The sequence below is a fragment of the Monodon monoceros genome, unplaced genomic scaffold (genome assembly GCF_005190385.1).
Source record: "Monodon monoceros isolate NGI ecotype Baffin Bay Population unplaced genomic scaffold, NGI_Narwhal_1 Super_Scaffold_6, whole genome shotgun sequence".
Classification (NCBI taxonomy): Eukaryota; Metazoa; Chordata; class Mammalia; order Artiodactyla; family Monodontidae; genus Monodon; species Monodon monoceros.
The window spans coordinates 37,592,473-37,610,821 of NW_021703783.1; the positions used below are offsets into that span (position 1 = coordinate 37,592,473).

General features: G+C 51.3%; 1 protein-coding gene across 3 annotated transcripts; it reads left to right on the forward strand.

Annotated features, from left to right (window-relative positions):
• The first annotated feature begins 8,894 nt into the window (after window positions 1–8,894).
• On the forward strand, window positions 8,895–12,379 carry PRPH (peripherin). 3 transcript variants are annotated; one of them, XM_029204475.1, is made up of 9 exons: window positions 8,895–9,445; window positions 9,819–9,879; window positions 10,047–10,142; window positions 10,514–10,681; window positions 10,783–10,908; window positions 10,998–11,218; window positions 11,324–11,373; window positions 11,622–11,701; window positions 11,956–12,379. In XM_029204475.1, the coding sequence occupies exons 1-9, from the start codon at window positions 8,904–8,906 to the stop codon at window positions 12,022–12,024; spliced, it is 1,413 nt and encodes a 470-aa protein (XP_029060308.1). In that variant the 5' UTR covers window positions 8,895–8,903; the 3' UTR covers window positions 12,025–12,379. The 3 variants fall into 3 exon arrangements, with proteins under 3 accessions (XP_029060308.1, XP_029060309.1, XP_029060307.1); XM_029204476.1 differs by having other exon boundaries at window positions 11,959–12,379; XM_029204474.1 differs by lacking the exons at window positions 11,622–11,701; window positions 11,956–12,379 and having other exon boundaries at window positions 8,904–9,445; window positions 11,324–11,567.
• Window positions 12,380–18,349: the final 5,970 nt, after the last annotated feature.

The following is an 18,349-nucleotide window of genomic DNA, read 5'->3' on the forward strand; positions in this document are numbered from 1 at the left end:
AACACAACAGTGTGTGGCGGAGAGAATTCACCTGGAGAGTGAGACAACGTCTAACAGATGCTGACAATTGGCCCTCAACAGCTGTGAGATCCAACAGGCTCGCTCTGAAAGCTCAGGCCCAGCCAGACCCAGCTGTCAGATGAGTACCTGTGCGGCCTGCAGGCAGAGGGCAGACAGGGCCGTTTGTAGGGCATCAGATGCTTTGAACTTGTCCGTTCAGCTGCCACCTGGCCTCTCCCTGCAGGAGGTGGGGGGAACGTAGATGGCAGAGCGTTACGGCTGCAAAAAGGAGTCTCCTGGTGGCTGGCCTGAGGGGCAGGAGCCCTGTCCTGTCTCATCTCAGGCATGAGCATGCGCTCAAGAAATTCGTATCAGGCATAGTCTCTTATAAGAGACCTGCAGAATCAAGTGGAGACCAGGATGAGACGCCCGGTTTCTATTCTAATAAGCGGTGTGACTAACTCTTCTCCTTCTCTGTCACGCTTACCCAGTAGCCAGAACCACTGCCTTGCACCATAACGATATCTAGGACAATGGAACTAATCCACTAGAAGGAAGGTTGTGGACATTATGACACTTCACCCCTAAATGCTCCTGCAGGCACCTCCTAAGAACAAGAATCTTCTCTTATACAACCGCATTCCCGTCTTCACACCTAAAAGCGGTAATAATCATTCCATAGCATATCATACACAAATTTCTCCAGTAGCCTTTTTCTTCTTCAAATCTAGGATCCAATTTAAGTTTGAACATTGAATTTAGATGTTATATCTCTTAGTCTCTTGTCTAGAACAATCTCCCACTGTAGTGGGTTGAATGGAGGCCCCCCCAAAAGATATGTCCATATCCCAGAACCAGTGAATATAACCTTATTTGGAAAAAGGGTCTTTGCAAGATGTAGTTAAGGACCTTGAGATCGTCCTGGGTTACCTGGGTCCCCAAATCCAGTGACAAGTGTCTTTATAGAAAGGAAAGAGAAGGCATAGACACAGAAGAGGAGAAGGCCATGTGAAGGCAGAGACAGAGATTAGAACAATACAGCTGCAGCCAAGGATCTCTGGGAGCCACCAGAAGCTGGAAGAGGCAAGGAAGGATTCTCCCCTAGAGGCTTTGGGAATATGCCTTACCAACATCTTGATTTTGGACTTCCAGTCTGCAGAACTGTGAAAGAATAAATTTCTGTTGTTTTAAGCCACCACATTTGTGGTAATTTCTTATGACATCCCTAGAAAACTAATACACTCACTTTTTAAAAAAATGGCTTTGACTTCTTAGAGCCTAGGAATCATCTGACAGAATGTCCCAAATCTGAAATTGTCTTCACATTGAACTTTTAAAGTCATAAACCTGATCAAGTCATTCCTCTGCTTAAAACCCTCCAGTGGGGGCTTCCTTAGTGGCGCAGTGGTTAAGAATCCGCCTGCCAATGCAGGGGACACAGGTTCAAGCCCCGGTCCGGGAAGATCCCACATGCCGCAGAGCAACCAAGCCCATGCGCCACAACTACTGAGCCTGCGCTCTAGAGCCCGTGAGCCACAACTACTGAGGCCTGCATGCCTAGAGCCCGTGCTCTGCAACAAGAGAAGCCACCGCAATGAGAAGCCTGTGCATTGCAACGAACAGTAGTCCCCACTCACCGCAACTAGAGAAAGTCCATGCACAGAAATGAACTCAACACAGCCAAAAATAAATAAAATAAATTTATTAAAAATAAATAAAAATAAAATAAAACCCTTCAGTGGCTTTTCATTGCATTTATAATCAGCTATAGGGACTTCCTTGGTGGTCCATGCTCCCAATGCAGGGGGTCTGGGTTCGATCCCTGGTCGGGCAACTAGATCCTGCACGCGTGCTGCAACTAAGAGTCCACATGCCACAACGAAGATCCCGAGTACCACAGCTAAGACCCGGTACAGCCTAGACAAATAAATAAATAAATAAATATTAAAAATAAAGAAATAAATTTATTTTAAAAATAAATTTAAAAAATAAGCTATAAACCCTTTCCTCTGATTTAGAAAGCCTGTGGTCTGACTCCTCCCCACTCCTCTCATGTCACCTTCCCTTCTCTCCTCCCACCCATCTCACTCCAGCCTCACCTTTCTACAGTCCCGCAAACATGCCAAGCTCATCCCAGACTTATCCCTGCCCAAGTGACAACCAAATACAATTCTTAATCTTTGAGTACTGGATCAGGGGAAAACAGCTATGAAGGACATTATTGGGATCATTGTAGGGGTAGGGAAAATGAATATAAACTATATATTAGATAATACTGTTGTATCAATGTTAAGTTTCTTGGGGAGTTAATAGTACTGTGGTTGTATAGGAAAATGTCCTTATTCTTAGGAGATGCATGCTGAAGTACTTAGGGGTGAGACATAATGTCTGGAAATTACTTTCAAAGGAACTGTGGCAAAATATTAACAACTGGTAATTATTATACCCTGGGAAAAGATATATTGGTGTTGATAGCAATATTCTCTTTTTTTTAAGTAAATTTATTTATTATTTATTTTTGGCTGCGTTGGGTCTTCGTTGCTGTGCGCGGGCTTTCTCTAGTTGCGACAAGCGGCGGCCCCTCTTCGTTGTGGTGCGTGGGCTTCTCATTGCAGTGGCTTCTCTTGTTGTGGAGCACGGGCTGTAGGCGCACCGGTTTCAGTAGTTGCGTCACTGAGGCTCAGGAGTTGTGACACATGGGCTTAGTTGTTCCGTGGCATGTGGGATCTTCCCAGACCAGGGCTCAAACCCGTGTCCCTTACATTGGCAGGCGGATTCTTAGCCACTGTGCCACCAGGGAAGTCCCAATATTCTCTTGACTTTTCTCTGGGTTTGAAAATCAAAATAAAATGGCAGGGGGGAGGGGGAAATGGACAATTTAAAGAAAAAATCTTAATCCAGGTATGCTCGGATTTTTTTTTAAGATTTTTTTTTGATGTGGACCATTTTTAAAGACTTTATTGAATTTGTTACAATATTGCTTCTGTTTTATGTTTTGGTTTTTTGGCAGCGAGACATGTGGGATCTTAGCTCCCTGACCAGGGATCAAACGAGTACCCCCCTGCATCAGAAGGCAAAGTCTTAACCACCGCCAGGGAAGTCCTTGCTCAAATTTTCATGTGCATTAAAAATCACCTAGGAAGTTTGTTAAAATGCAGAATTCTAGGGATTCAGAAGATCTAGGTGGAGCACTGAAATCTGCTTTTTAATGGGCCCCCAGGTGATTCTGAGTCAGGTCTCTAGGCCACACCATGAGGAGGAAGGTTCACTTAGCATCCTGTGGCCATAAGCTGCTCTCCTGTTCTCCAGTTGACCGGTAGCTAGTTGGAAGGGTCAGGCAGGCAGATGGATGGAGATGCAATTTTACAGTGAGGGCAGGACAGGAGATTGTGGACAGAGTAGAGGATAAGGGGGGAGTTGAGGACAGACTTTACCTCCTTCCCTGGCTTTGGGCTTCTGGGGGTGCAGAGGAGGTTCCTAGAGCCCAGGGGAAGAATGAGATCAAGGCTCAGAGGTCCTAATACCAGTGCTGCTATTCTATTTTACACACTCTTGGATAATTCTCCTCTTTATTTAATTAATTTATTTATTTTAAAGAATAGGGAAGTGCTTCTTTTTTTTAAACTATTTATTTATTTGGCTGTGTCGGGTCTTCGTTCCAGCATCCAGGATCTTTAGTTGCAGCATGCGGACTCTTAGTTGCGGCATGCGGGATCTATTTCCCTGACCAGGGGTCGAACCTGGGCCCCCTGCATCAGGAGCGTGGAGTCTTAACCACTGGACCACCAGGGAAGTCCCCTCATCTTTAAAAAGGAGGTCATAATAAATAGTTTTGGAGCATTCCCCCAAATTCCAATGTTCCTGAGCCTTGAGTGTTAAAACTCAATAAACGTGGATGGATTCCGACTGCAGACATGTCATTCTAGCATCTGGCCAGAAGGTGGCAGCAACACACCTCTCTTTTCCTGACTCGACAACCACGGGAAATATTTTTTTCAGGTGCCTCTGGGTTCCCTTCAGTTTAACCAACAGCTGTTTGACTTAGGTCCTGTGCTAGACACCACAGACACAAAAGTGAATAAGATCTGATGGCTGCCCTCAAATATCATATTGTCAGGGAGCAGGAGAGTCAGACATATAAACAGATTACTAGTTTACTAGCTGTGTGACGTTGGGCAAGTTGCCTAACCTCTCCGTGCCTCAGTTTCTCCAACTGTAAAATGGGAATAGTAGTAGTACCTATGTCATAGGGTTATTGTGAGGATTAAAAATGATAACACGTGTAAAATGCTTAGCATAGTGCTTGGCACATAGGAAATGTTAGCTATTGTTATATTATAGAGTGAGAGAACTGATGAGATGGAGAAGATACCCAGGGTGCTCCTTAACAGGGAGGAGTGGAGCCCCCAAATGGAGATAATGGGGAAAGGATTCCACGCCGGTGGACTCCTTCTGGCTGGGGCTCATCTGGGCTCCTGCAGGCCCAGAACACAGAACACCAGCAAGCCCTGACCAACCAGGACGTGTCTTCCTGCAGAGGAAGCCGTAATTTGCTCACTGTGCAACCTCAGACAGGCAACTTTGTCCCTCTGAGCCTCAGTTCCTACCCAAGTGTTGGGAAAGGGGATCACAGGACCCGAGGGACGGTGCCAAGTTCCACATCTGAGACACTGTGGAGAGTTAGCTGTAAAGTCAGCCAGTTCAGGGGCAGCAGGCACCTGGAGCTAGGGATGCAAAGAGGAACCAACAGGAAGGCAAAGAGATCTTGGGGAGGACATTGGAATTTCCCCAGGATGTAGAGTGGAGGTTGAGCCAATCCTAGACCTCAAGGGGCAGGGAGATGCCAGCTAACCCTTAGGTACAAGTAATTAGGGTTATGTCATTGATTCTGTGTGTCTGTTTCCTCTCTGTCACATGGGAGGGGAAGAAGGCAATCAACAGTGTTGAGCACCTACTGTGAACCTCACAACATGCTAATCGCTTTATGCATAATACCTCATTTAGATCTCATGACACCTCTGGAAGGAAGGTATCATCATTCCTATTTTACAGATGCAGAAACTGAAGCTCAGAGAGGATATGTAACTTGCCCAGGGTCACACAGCTAGTAAGTGCCCAGTCTGATGGCCTGATCTCTTCTCCCATGACCTTTCCCAGCATTCCACCTTAGCCGCTCACTCCTTAGAAACACCCTGGGAATCTTTTTTTTTTTAATTTATTATTTTTGGCTGTGTTGGGTTTTCTTTGCTGCGCGTGGGCTTTCTCTAGTGGCGGCGAGCGGGGGCTACTCTTCGTTGCCGTGCTCAGGCTTCTCATTTCGGTGGCTTCTCTTGTTACGGAGCACGGGCTCTAGAGCGCAGGCTCAGTAGTTGTGGCGCACGGGCTTAGTTGCTCCACGGCATGTGGGACCTTCCTGGACCAGGGCTCGAACCCACGTCCCCTGCATTGGCAGGCGGATTCTTAACCACTGCGCCACCAGGGAAGCCCCACCCTCGGTATCTTATCCATAAATACCCCAGCTCCAGAATCACGAATTCATCCACCCTGCTCTCCGAAAACAACTTCCTACCCTCTCAGTGCCTCTTTCAGTTCCTTGTACTGTGACTGGTCTTTGGCCTTGCCTGGAAGTCCAGCTATGGACCTCTTTACTCTCCCAATACCCCACCCTCTCTTGTCTACACACCCCTCCTCATCCAGCTTTGAGCCCATGGCCTGTCATTTAGCAGCTCTCTTGCCAGTAACCTAAACTTCATTGCTTACCTGCCTTGCAAACCTCTGGATACAGTGGTTATTTCTCTTTGAGCTTTCGCCAGGGCAGCCAAGGACAGCAGAAGGAGGAGGGGTAATAATAACGCTGGCTAATACTTATATGGCATGTGTTATGTGCCAAGCACTAAGTGCTTCACATACTGGAACTCAATCCCACCTCTAGCACTATGGGCTAGGTACTATTATTATCATCCCCACTGATGTGCAAAGAAAATGGAAAGAATAGAGGTTAAATCACTCAACCAGACTCAAAGCATACAGCTAATTAAGTTGAGGAGCCATGATCAAACCCATGCAGTCTGTCCAGAGTCCGTGCTTTGATCAGTATACTATTTTCCCAGTGCACTGAGGCCACCCTTCCCTCCTTCCATCAGCCAGGAAGTACTGGGTTCCTGTCACCCCGGTCCAGCACTGCTCTTAGTGGGGACAGTCCAAAGGAAGTCCAGATCCTTCTTCACTGTACTTGGGGGCTGACAATTTGTAATAGTAGTAGTAATAAATTAACAAGTTTTCAGCTTTTATTACGTGTGTCCTAAGTATTTTACATGTATTTATTTAACCCTCTCAACAACACTATGAGGTGGAAACTACAATTTTCCCCCTTTTGCTGGAGCCCATGAGAGGACATAGTAATGAGACTACATTTGTACAACAGAGTGTTGGAATCAGATGGGAAGCTTGGTAGCTGGATGCCAGAGCCCTGGCTCTTAACCGGGACCCTTCCCTACTTTTCTTCCGGCCACAAGACCTCCCAGGCCCAGCTCTTTCTGAGGACGGTGGAGGAGTCTTCTCTGCATTGCCAGCAGGCCTGGTTCCCAAACCCAGGCCAGACCCTGGCCTTACAACTCCCAGAGCCCTGCCGAGGTGGTCCTGGTTCCCTCTACTCTGAGGCTTCTGGGTGGTGAGCTGGGAGCTTAAGCAGGGGAGAGGATGGGAACCCCACTGGTAATTCCCCAGGGCCAGACCTAGAGGCCTCTACTCTGAAAGGCCCAGGTCTGCCAGCAGTTCCCTGTAAAAATAAAGCCTGAGCTCGTCCTCCCCAGGCCTTACCTGTCCCTTTGCGTGAAGTACCGGCTCAGACCCCCAGTTTGTACCCGGAGGACAGCAGGCAGGGCAGGGCAGGGCCTAGGCCGGAGTGGATGGGGCTTCAATGGCAGCTGGGGCTCAGCCCAGGGCTGCAGCAGAAAGCACTTAGCTTCCCCACTCCCCTCCTCACACCTATCAAGCCCCCTCCCCTAACCCTGGCAGGACCCTACCCCTCCCCACTTCCAAGAGTTAGTGGCAACCCGCCCTGGTTTATCCATCCCACCCCTCTCTCCCATCCTCCCTCTTCCCATTCCCCTGGCAACCAAACCAGATTCATCAAGGAGAAGGACCTGGCAGCTGTTCAGGGAGAGACTAATAGCCCAGAAGGAAGGAGGGGCCTGGAGAGGAGACGAAGGCAAAGGCGGTAGGGATGTGAGCCTGAGGGCGTTGGCCCATCTCAGAGGACACACAAAGGCGGGGAGGCCCCTCTGCCCTGCAGTGCTGAGGGGATGGCCAGCCAGGGAGCCGCCCTCCTCATCCCCTCAGCCAGAGGTGCAGCCCGGAGTCCCAGACCTGTTTCCCCAGACGCCCAGCTCTTGTCCTCAGGGCCAATCCTACGCGGACCTGTCCTTACTGGAGAGCCCCGGAGCCCCCAGCAGCAGCAGCCCCTTAGCTCCTGGCAAGCCCAACAGGCCTCGGCACCTGGACTCCTGCAGACCATCCAAGCTGCCTCTGTCCACTCCTGGGCAGCCTGTGCCTGCGTTCTGGAAGCCGTTAGACATGCAAAGGCCAGACATCAGCCTCCCTGCTAACTCTGGGGTGGGGGAGGGTATGAAGGGCCCTGTGGTTGGGTGTGTCTAATGTGTGTGCACACAGGTGCGTGGTGCTATTACGCATATGCATCTGTGGCTCTGTTCTGGGCCTTTTTCTCCTCTTCCAGCCCCTGAGCCTATGGGGATGGGCACTTTCTCTTTCCCCTTCTCTTCCCATCCAGCCCTCCTCTCGCTGGGTACCTGCAGCTCCTCAGCACTGGAAACAGGTTCCTGCCAGCGTGTCTATCTCTCAGCCTTGGCAGCGGCTGCTACCCTTCAGCACCTCCCCTTCCTACTTCAGGAATCGCCCCGGTTCCTGTAAGGCCCTGACTGAGCAGCAGTGGGTTGGGGGGAGTATCCAGGAAAGCCAGACAGCACACGCTAGCTCACTCAGTTCAGCCTCCGGCATGGCACAGACCCTCCCAAGTGGGACCCAGAGCTGGGCCTAGTCACCCTGAGCCCCCTCTGATGTGCCCACCTTGTTGGGGCCTGGGGTAGATTGGGGATCTGTGTCTTTAAGGCTGAGACATCAGCAGGCAACCTCCTGGCCAAGTGTCCAGGGGAGGGGGAGGGGAAGAAGCAAGTCCATTAGCAGCAGAGCTGGCGCCAGGCAGCAACCCTTCACAGAGCCCTGGGGATTTCAGGGAGAGCAGCCCTTCCTCACCCACCTCAGCTGCCTCTGCACTCCCGTCCCCCAGATCTCCCTGGGTGTGGTGACAGAGGGGGCAGCTGACAGCATTTGAAAGCAGAGCCTAGCCTTCAGGGGCCATGTGGAGGCACAGCCTCTGGGGCCTAAGCCAGGCCAATTCTCCCTGCACCTGGGCTGCGTCCTCCCTGCCCATGTACCAGAAGCCTGCCCTTTAACATACAGTCCACCTAGCCCCCAGTTTTTACCAGCTCTTTCAGGCAGGGACCCCAGTTCCAGTGAGGCCCTCCCACTCTAGGCTCCAGCTCCGGATATTTGCTGGAAGGCACTGACCCCCCCAACACCCCCCCCCCCCCCCCCCCGCCTCCCTGTGGCCTGTGGTAGCCATCCCTGTCTCCTTCCCCACCAGCAACTGGGGGAATCATGTAGGCAGGGCGCCGGCAACCAGGGAGGGAGGGTGCGGCGCTCCTGCAGCTCCGCAGGGGTGGGGCGTCCCCCTCCCCACATAGCCCCACCGTCAGGCCAGTGGGAGGAGCAGCCCATGCCCCCCCTGAGCCCGCAGGGCTATAAAGCCGCCTCGCAGCGGTTTGCGGCTCCTTCCCAGCGCCCGGACAAGCTCTGTGAGCGGTGACTCCCCATCCTCGGCCGCCATGAGCCACCCGTCGGGCCTCCGGTCCGGCGTCAGTTCCACCTACTACCGCCGCACCTTCGGGCCACCGCCCTCGCTGTCCCCGGGGGCCCTCTCCTACTCCTCCAGCTCCCGCTTCTCGAGCAGCCGCCTGCTGGGCTCGGCGTCCCCCGGCTCCTCCGTGCGCCTAGGCAGCTTCCGCAGTCCCCGGGCGGCCGCGGGCGCCCTCCTGCGCCTGCCCTCGGAGCGCCTCGACTTCTCCATGGCCGAGGCCCTCAACCAGGAGTTTCTGGCCACGCGCAGCAACGAGAAGCAGGAGCTGCAGGAGCTCAACGACCGCTTCGCCAACTTCATCGAGAAGGTGCGCTTCCTGGAGCAGCAGAACGCGGCCTTGCGCGGGGAGCTGAGCCAGGCCCGGGGCCAGGAGCCGGCGCGCGCCGACCAGCTGTGCCAGCAGGAGCTGCGCGAGCTGCGGAGGGAGCTAGAGCTGCTGGGCCGCGAGCGAGACCGGGTGCAGGTGGAGCGCGACGGGCTGGCGGAGGACCTGGCGGCGCTCAAGCAGAGGTCAGGGGACAGGGCCGGGGCTGGGCGGCGGCCGTCGAGGCGGCCGCCAGAGGGAGTGGCCCGCCTTATCCACCTGGGCGTGTGCAGGCAGCATCCTCGCCGGCGGGCAACACCCCCAACCCCCGTCTACCACTTTGCTGAGTCTCTGGGGAGGGGAGGAAGGGGGAGTTACTATGTCTCCCCTGTGTATAAAGGGGCCACATCTCAGCTCCCAGCAGGTTAAAGGGAAATATGGGGCAAGTCCATCAGGCAGCCTGAAGGCCCCTCCTCAGAGTCCTGGGCAGTAGCAGCCTCTGACCCAGATCCTGGGGGTCGCGGTCTTACGGCTGGGCAGTGACCCCGGAGCTCAGCTTCTGCACGCCCCTCCCACCAGGCTGGAGGAGGAGACTCGCAAGCGCGAGGATGCGGAGCACAGCCTCGTGCTTTTCCGTAAGGTGAGCTCGGTCTCCCCATTCCTACCCCCGGCCTGCGTATCCAGGGTGGCATCTGTGGGCAAAGGGAGGCGACCAGAAGCCTCCAGAGGCAGACAGGGAGGGCCAGGCTCTTCGTCGACCTAAGCAACCCCTCCCTGCTCTCGAACCCCTACTGCCACCCCGTGAAGGACGTGGACGACGCCACCCTGTCCCGCCTGGAGCTAGAGCGCAAGATTGAGTCTCTGATGGATGAGATTGAGTTCCTCAAGAAGCTGCACGAGGAGGTGGGTGGACCCGGGTGTCAGGAGGTTGGGGGTGGTCTCGTTGGAGCTGGAGTACAAGCTCTGGAAGAGACTGGCGAGTGGACCTGAGGAAGAGAAGTGAGATTCGTAGGGTAGACGCAGGCTCTCAACCCCCTCTACAGGTGGTTTGACTCACACCCCTGCGCCGCCTGGTGGCGAGCAGCGGAGCTGCACCCCCGTAACCTGGCCAGAGGCTTAGTACGGGCGTGGCGCGGGCCGTGCAGTACCAAGCGCGCCGCACTCCCTAGCGCCCCCTTCTGTTCATTCAAGTGTTCCTTCTCTTTTCTGTGCGCCAACCGCGCGGCCCGCGTGGGATCTGCGCGATGAACTCGGCCTCTCGCCCTTGGCGGCAGGAGCTGAGAGACCTGCAGATGAGCGTGGAGAGCCAGCAGGTGCAGCAGGTCGAGGTGGAGGCGACCGTGAAGCCCGAGCTGACGGCGGCGCTGAGGGACATCCGTGCCCAGTACGAGAGCATCGCAGCGAAGAACCTGCAGGAAGCAGAAGAGTGGTACAAGTCCAAGGTGCCAGGGCACGGGAGGGTTTGGGAGGACCTGGAAGCGTGGAGAGCTGGGGGGAGGGCGCATCTGGTCCACTCACGGCCGGGTTGCCCCCCTGGCCGCAGTACGCGGACCTGTCTGACGCCGCCAACCGGAACCACGAGGCCCTGCGCCAGGCCAAGCAGGAGATGAACGAGTCGCGACGCCAGATCCAGAGCCTGACGTGCGAGGTGGATGGGCTTCGCGGCACGGTGAGTACCAGGCTGTGCGCCCCCGCCCAGGGGGTGGAGGATGAAGGCTGCTGCCCCATTGACGCCCCCTCTTCACCCCCAACCCCCAGAACGAGGCGCTGCTCAGACAGCTGCGGGAGCTGGAGGAGCAGTTTGCCCTGGAAGCCGGCGGGTACCAGGCGGGCACCGCACGGCTCGAGGAGGAGCTGCGGCAGCTAAAGGAGGAGATGGCGCGACACCTGCGAGAGTACCAGGAGCTCCTCAACGTCAAGATGGCCCTGGACATCGAGATCGCCACCTACCGGAAGCTACTTGAGGGCGAGGAGAGCCGGTGAGAGGCAGCGGGTCGGATAGGGTTTGGTCAGGGCTTGCGGGGGAGGAGTGGGGGGGAGGCCAGCGGCTCACAGGAGTAGCTGACCGAGTGCTTCGCCCCCAGGATCTCCGTGCCAGTCCATTCCTTTGCATCCTTAAGTATAAAGACGACTGGTGAGTCTTTCACGTCTGACTTCCAACTGTCTGTCCCCTTGTCCATTTCTGCCCTGACTGGACTCTTACTCTGGCTCTGCTCAGGGATTGGTTCTCTCCGTGAACTTCTGAGTCCTGGTCTACACTTGCCTTCGCTCCTCAGGCTCTGCCCCTCCCCGCCCCTCCCTCACCTCCCAGACGGAGTGAGGGCTTAAAACAAGAGAAATCCCAAGCCTCCTCCCTTCCACCTCTCATCTTGCTTTTTCCAGTGCCTGAGGTGGAGCCTCCCCAGGAGAGCCACAGCCGGAAGATGGTTCTGATCAAGACCATTGAGACCCGGGATGGGGAGGTAAGATGGGTCACTTGAGCGTAGGACCCCATCATTTCTCATAGTATTTCTGAGCCCCAGCCTGGCTGCAGGTAATCTTAGGGTGTTTGTGGGTTAGTGATTCTTGGGGTGGGAGTGAGACAGGGAGATGGAGGTGGATGGTCAGACTGGAGCCTCAACTGGTTATGCCAGGGAGGGGGGACACCGTGCCACAAAGGAGCTGGAAGGAGGGTGGTGCTGAATGGTTTGTGCACCTCACATGCCTCGGCCCCCAGCAGGTGGTGACAGAGTCTCACAAGGAGCAGCGCAGTGAGCTGGACAAGTCTTCTACTCACAGCTACTGAACTTGTTGGTCCAGAGCTCCCTGACCCTGCCCTAGACCTCTAAGCCCCAATCCTAACACCAGTCCCGAATTAGTCTCCTCCCCCTCTGCATGTGTCCACCAGATGGCTCCAGTCACCCCTTCCCTGGCCGTGGCCAAACCCTACCCAGCACCACAGCTGGGCCTCTCCATGCCCACAGAGACATGATCCGTATGTTTCCCATTTCTTGTCCTGGTAAGAGTCTATATGTTCCCCCATTTCTTGTCCTGGTAAGAGGCCAACCATCCCCAGGATGAGTCTACTCCTGCCACGACCCCAAGATTAGTGGGTGGGTCAGGGTCTGAGTTTCACTTTTAAATCAAATAAAACTGCTATCAAGGGAACCCTCTCCAGTGGTGATCATTTTGTAATGTATAAAAATATGGAATGACTATGTTATACACCTGAAACTAATATAATATTGTAAATGAATTATACTTCGATTTTTAAAACATCATAAAATAGTAAATGGGGGCGGGGCGGGGGGACCCTCCCTAGTGCACTTTTGTCTGTGTCATGGGAGCGTCAATGCAAAGGAGGCTCAGCGGTATTTTCCCCCTGCCTCAGGTCATTTCTCTTCTGACTCCCACTATCTCGGCATCTATGACTCCTGTCTACCCCTCTGGTTTTCCTCCTACCTCTCTGTCCATTCCTTCTCAACTTCTGTGCCCCATCTGCAGCCCCAGATGTCCGAAGCAGAGCCCCTTACCTCGCTTTCCACCTTCTGCAGTCACGTTCTTCCTTCTGGATTCCCCGCCCTAAGATGAAGGCACCACTAGGACTTCCGTGGCCCCAATTAGAACTCACCTCATCTTATACTCCTTTCTTTTCTTCACCTACCCCCAATTCTGTTAATTCTACTTTATAACTCTTTCAAGGCTGTCTGGTTCTCCCCATCTCCACTGCCACCACCCTAGTCCAGGCCACCATCATCTCTTTTTTTAAAAAAAAATTTTATTTATTTTTGGCTGCGTTGGGTCTTCGTTGTCGCGTGCAGGCTTTCTCTAGTTGCGGCGAGCGGGGGCTACTCTTCGTTGCGGTGCGCCGGGCTTCTCATTGCAGTGGCTTCTCTTGTTGTGGCCCACGGGCTCAGTAGTTGTGGCTTGTGGGCTCTAGACTGCAGGCTCAGTAGTTGTGGTGCACAGGCTTAGTTGCTCCACGGCATGTGGGATCTTCCCGGACCAGGGCTCGAACCCGTGTCCCCTGCATTGGCAGGTGGATTGTTAACCATTGCGCCACCAGGGAAGTCCCGCCACCGTCATCTCTTGCCTGGGTTACATTGTCTGCCTCAGTGGTCTTTTCCCCTGGCCTGGCCCTGCCACCCACCTAAACCTATTCATCACACTTAGCCAGCAGATCAAATTCTGCTGCCACCACCCCACCCCTTGCTTGAAAATGTCTATTTCCATGCTGTCCTCCAACTCCATTCCATCCTACCCTTGCCTTGAAGTCAAAATTTACTTCTGAATTTAGAATGATCTTTTTCACTCAATTATAGTGCTAGGTGCAGGGAGTAAGCCAGAGTCCCTGCTCTCAAGGAGCTCACAGTCTGGGTGGGGGACATAGATAAATAAGCATACAATTCCAACCTCGTGACGAGTGATGTGATTGGGATAAGGAGATGGTGTTGTGGGAACATGAAGAAGAACACCTAACCCAGCCTTAGGGTAGAGATGGCTTCCCAAAGGAGGCACCATCACAGTGAGCGCTGGAGAATGAACAGCAGTTATTCAGGTGAAGCAGGGAGAGGAAGAGGACTTTCTAGGTAGATACATCAGCCAGAAGACAAGAGGGAGCATGTCTGGAAAGTGAAAGTAGTTCTACGTTGCTGGAATGAAGGCTAGAAAGGAAGGAATTGCATTGAGGTTGGAAAGATGCAATGAGGGCCAGGTCACCGAGGGCCTTATATGACATATGAAGGCACTTAGAATTTATTCTAAGGAAAAGGGAAAGAAAAGGGTTTAACGGGTGAAGTATTCAGATCTGCCTCTTAGAAAGGTCACTCTGGCTGTGGTGTTCAGACACAGTTGGAAGGAGAAGGAGGACCAGTTCAGAGACTGTGCGGTGAAACATGCAAGAGATGGTGGTGGGCAAAGAAGTGGATGGATTTGAGAACTATTCAGGGGGTAGAATCTGCAGTTCCTAAGTGGGAATTGTCAGTGTGAGGGAAAGGGAAATAGCAAAGATTACCCAAGGTTTTGAGTTGAACACCCAGGCAGATGGTGGGACTTTTCACAGAAACAGGGAAGATTGGTATAGGGAGACAAGGGGGCCCAAGACAACAACATCAGTTTTAGACTTACTGAGTGTGAGATGCCATGGAACAGCCAAGGGGAAGGGCTGGCAGGCATTTGTGTCCACAGGTCTGGAGTTCAGGTGTGATGGAATATTTTGAGATGCTGAATCTATCAGGATGCTTTCTGCTACAAGTAACATACAACCTCATTTTTTTTTTTAAAAAAAGAAAGTAAACTACTTCATGTAACAAGGAGCCAGAGGTAGGTGGGCTCTGAAGTTGGTTGATTCAGCAACTCAATAATATCACGGACCCAGGCTCTGTCCATGGTTCTGTTCAGCCTTCCTCCTTGGAGGGAAGTTTCATCCTCGGGATGATTCTCCTCATTGTCTGAAGGTGGGTGCCAGTAGCTACTGCGTGATGCTTCTGTCTTCATATTCAGTGGAAGAAAGAGAAACCCCTCCTCCCAAGGATGAGATATAAGTCCTTTCCTTCAGACCATCTGGCAAGGATCATTGGTGTGTCCGCTCCTGGAGCAGTAACAGTCATCACTGACTTGGGCTAATTGTCTGGTATGGAATGGACATTGGGGATCAACCACAATGTCCATTGCAAATATTACTCAAGCTTCCCACCCTTTTCACCCTCCACCCCTTGCCTTCTCTCCTTTTCATTCAATAGCATTTCTTATCTCAGAGGAGAAATGTCACTGAAGAAAAGCAGACAAAAGCTGTGGAGTTTCAAATATTTAGATTTTCAAGTGAGCAAAATTTCCAGTTTGGAAACTTTCACATCAGAGTCTGTGGCCTATGACTTGTACTGGATAGAAGGAAGAGTTTGAGCTGGGTTTCTCAGGTGTCCCACATGAGGAAAAAATGAAACCACTCAAGAACGGTGTATTAAGTGAGAAAAGAGAAGTGCCTTGGGGAGACTCGTAGAGGAGCAGAGGAAGTGAATCTTGAGAATTAACTGGCAGAGAGGTAGGAGGCCTCAGGAAGCCAGGGCAAGAGAGAGCTTTCCAGAGGGAGTGGCTAGCTGTGTCAGAGGATGCTGGGAACCCAGGTTAAGTAACGGGTGGGAAATGTGGGATTTATCAGCAAGGAAGATGTTAGACCTCAGTGAGGGCAGCTTCAGGGCAGGGTAGGGTCAGAGACAAAACATGGTCAACTGAAGAGCGAATGAGAGATGGGGAAGTGGAGAGCAGACTACTCTCATGAGATGTTTGATTGTTAAAAGAAAAGAAAGAACCAGAGCAAGAAATATCTGTGTTGGAGAAGTGAAATTTTGAAGAAAGGAGAGACTGCACCAATCGTTTTCAAGCTGCGGGTCATGAAACATTGTAATAAAAATTATTGGGTCAAGACAAACATTTTAAAATAAAAAGAATAGAAAACTTTAGGGTATGGTGAAACTGTCATTTTCAGTGTATATATGTGTGTTCTGGGTTTTCATGTAAAATACATTTTTTTATCTTGGATTGCAGGGGGGAAAAAATTGAAAAAGACCAGACTTGAACGAGTTTAAGTGCTGGGGAGAATTGAAAGAATCAATTTGTCACGTGTGGATCCAGCCACCTATTGAAATTATACAACCTCAGACTTGGCTGTGATTGAAGAGTTTTAGGAAAACTCAAAATCCAATTCTAATAAAGCGATCTGATGTTAACCTCAAGAAGACAGGGCTGGGATTTGATTGTGATTAAGAAAGCCTATACCGTATTGACTTTATTGTATTCTGCTTGTTGGAAGAGGGGAAGTAGTTTTCATGTCATCTGTAAGAAGGTCACCTCAAAAGTGAGGACGTGACCACATTTACTTAGCAGTTCCTAGAGCGAACCAGTTGTGGTGGGTATCCTGGACCCCAGGGAGGTGCCCACTCTTGTAGTGGAATAATTCCTTAGGGGCCACCTGCCGTGCGTGGAAAAGGGGGTTCAGTTATCTGAGTTGTGAAGAAGAGAGACTAAATGAATATCTCAAGCAAACGGGAGTTCATTGTGAAGTTACACGTAGAAATAAGGGGGACAAGAATTGCAGCTGCCTGGGGTGGAGTGGGAGTCATTTCACAGGAACCCAGAAACACCTGTGTGACACGGGCTCTGCAGCCCCGTCAGGCCTCACGGAGCATGACAGGTGACAGGAAGCCCCATCCACGGCAGGAGCACAAGGCTCCCTGACCGGTGCTCCTACTGCTTCAACTGCTCCTGTCACAATAAGCAAATGACCTCACCCTCTGTCCTGGCTCTTGCTGACTCACAGTTTCTTCTTACTCGTGGCTTCAATTGTCCTACGGTTTCCATGACCAGATAGCAATTGCGCAAGCCGAGAAGATGGTGGGTTTGTGCCCCCAAAGAACCATCTCGCCCAAGTTAGAATTCAGGCTCCTTTTATACTAAAAGGGGAGGGAATAAAGTCAAATGCTTCCTGGCTCCCATCTGCCTCATGAGGGGATGTGTTCATTTCTTCCTCCCTGCAGTCATTCACAGGTGGACCTGGTCAAGATGTTTCCTGTGAGCTAAACAAAGGTATTTTAGCTTAATGCTCATTACCTGGGGAGCAGGGTTTCCAGAGATGGGCCATTATGTATAATTTAAGCTTATAGGCAACATCCCTTTAGTGATTAACTTGTAACAGAATACAAAAGGTTCTTCCTTATTCCAGTTAGAGTGATGGAAGAAGGGGTCACAAGCTAAGGAATGCTGGCAGCCTCTCGGAGCTGAAAAAGGCAAGCAAACAGATTCTCCTCAGAAGGAATGGAACCAGACCAAATTTTAGAATTCAGACCCCCAGACCTGTAAGAATAAATTTGTACTGTTTTAAGCCACTAAATTCGTGGTGATTTGTTACAGCAGCAATAGGAAACAAGTATACAACCCTACATATTTTATAAGCACACATGCATAGGTAAGAACTTATATCAATCACATTAGAGTGGTGCCTATGGGGGAGAGCAGACAGGGAGTAAAGGGGGATTGATAGAATAAAACAAGAGAGGTGGCTTGCACCTCCCCATATTCGAGGTCCAGCAAAGACAAACAGAAGCAGGTCGCTCTGACTGCTGTATAGAAAACAGGTTGGATGCTATGACAGGCATAGCAGATATTCTGAGCATTGGCTGTCTGAAAGACTTTTATGATATAAAATCAGTCTCCTTGTACCTCGATTCTGTGAAGGTGGTGCCCTGAGGAGCAGGCATAAATATTTTGTTCACCAAAAGGCATATCGCTCATAGTAAATCACTCAATTTCTCTTACAAATTCGATTAGTGTGACTCCAAGATCTACTCTGGGTAGCCTGACAAACTCAAGTTTCCAGGTTTGTGAACTTGGACCCGGACTGCGCCAACTACCTTAAAATCATGTAAAGCCACTGTGCAGCCAACCTCCATCCTGGTGCCTCCCCATCCTTCAAACTTCAGCCTTATTCCTCCACGTATCCCAAATGTGTGATAAAGGGCCTTACACACAGTAGGTGCACAATGTTTGTCAGTAGCCATCCCTGCTAATCTAGTAGTCAGGATCTAGCACATTCACAGTACCTGTTAGTGGAATGAGGGGACTGTCCCCTTCCTTCCAGTCAGACCATCTTTCTAGTTTTATTTCCTACTATCCTACGTTCCATCTATCCCTAAGGACTTACCCTCCTCTGGACACTCCAAGTTTTCTTGCCTTTGCAAGTGCTGTTCCGAGTGACTAGAAGAGCCTTCTCTCTTTTACAGGAAGTTCAAATATTACTTCTTTTTGGAGGTCTTCACTATCTCTCCAGGTATTCATTTGATCAATTATTCATTCATCCATTGACTCATTCAACAAATAGTGAACACCCTTTACAGGCAGGCACAATGCAAGGCATTGAAAATATAATGTAAGCCAAAAATAAAAGGTCACCACCTTCATGGAGGTCTAGCAGGAGAGATCAGGTTTAATAAACATGATACATTAGGTTCACATTGGTGAATATACAATTACCAACTGAGATACATGCTCTGAGGAAACACTGTTCTTTGAGAGCACACAACTAAGGAAACTTTTTTAGATTAGGGTGGGTTGTGAGTGGAGGGGTTCAAGGAAGCCCT

What these genes read in the sequence shown, in the direction of transcription:
- PRPH (XM_029204474.1), top strand. Translation starts at nt 8,904, where the DNA reads ATGAGCCACCCGTCGGGCCTCCGGTCCGGCGTCAGTTCCACCTACTAC. An exon ending in TCAAGAAGCTGCACGAGGAG is followed by an intron (nt 10,143 to 10,513) that starts GTGGGTGGACCC and finishes CCTTGGCGGCAG; the next exon opens with GAGCTGAGAGACCTGCAGAT. An exon ending in TGGATGGGCTTCGCGGCACG is followed by an intron (nt 10,909 to 10,997) that starts GTGAGTACCAGG and finishes CCCAACCCCCAG; the next exon opens with AACGAGGCGCTGCTCAGACA.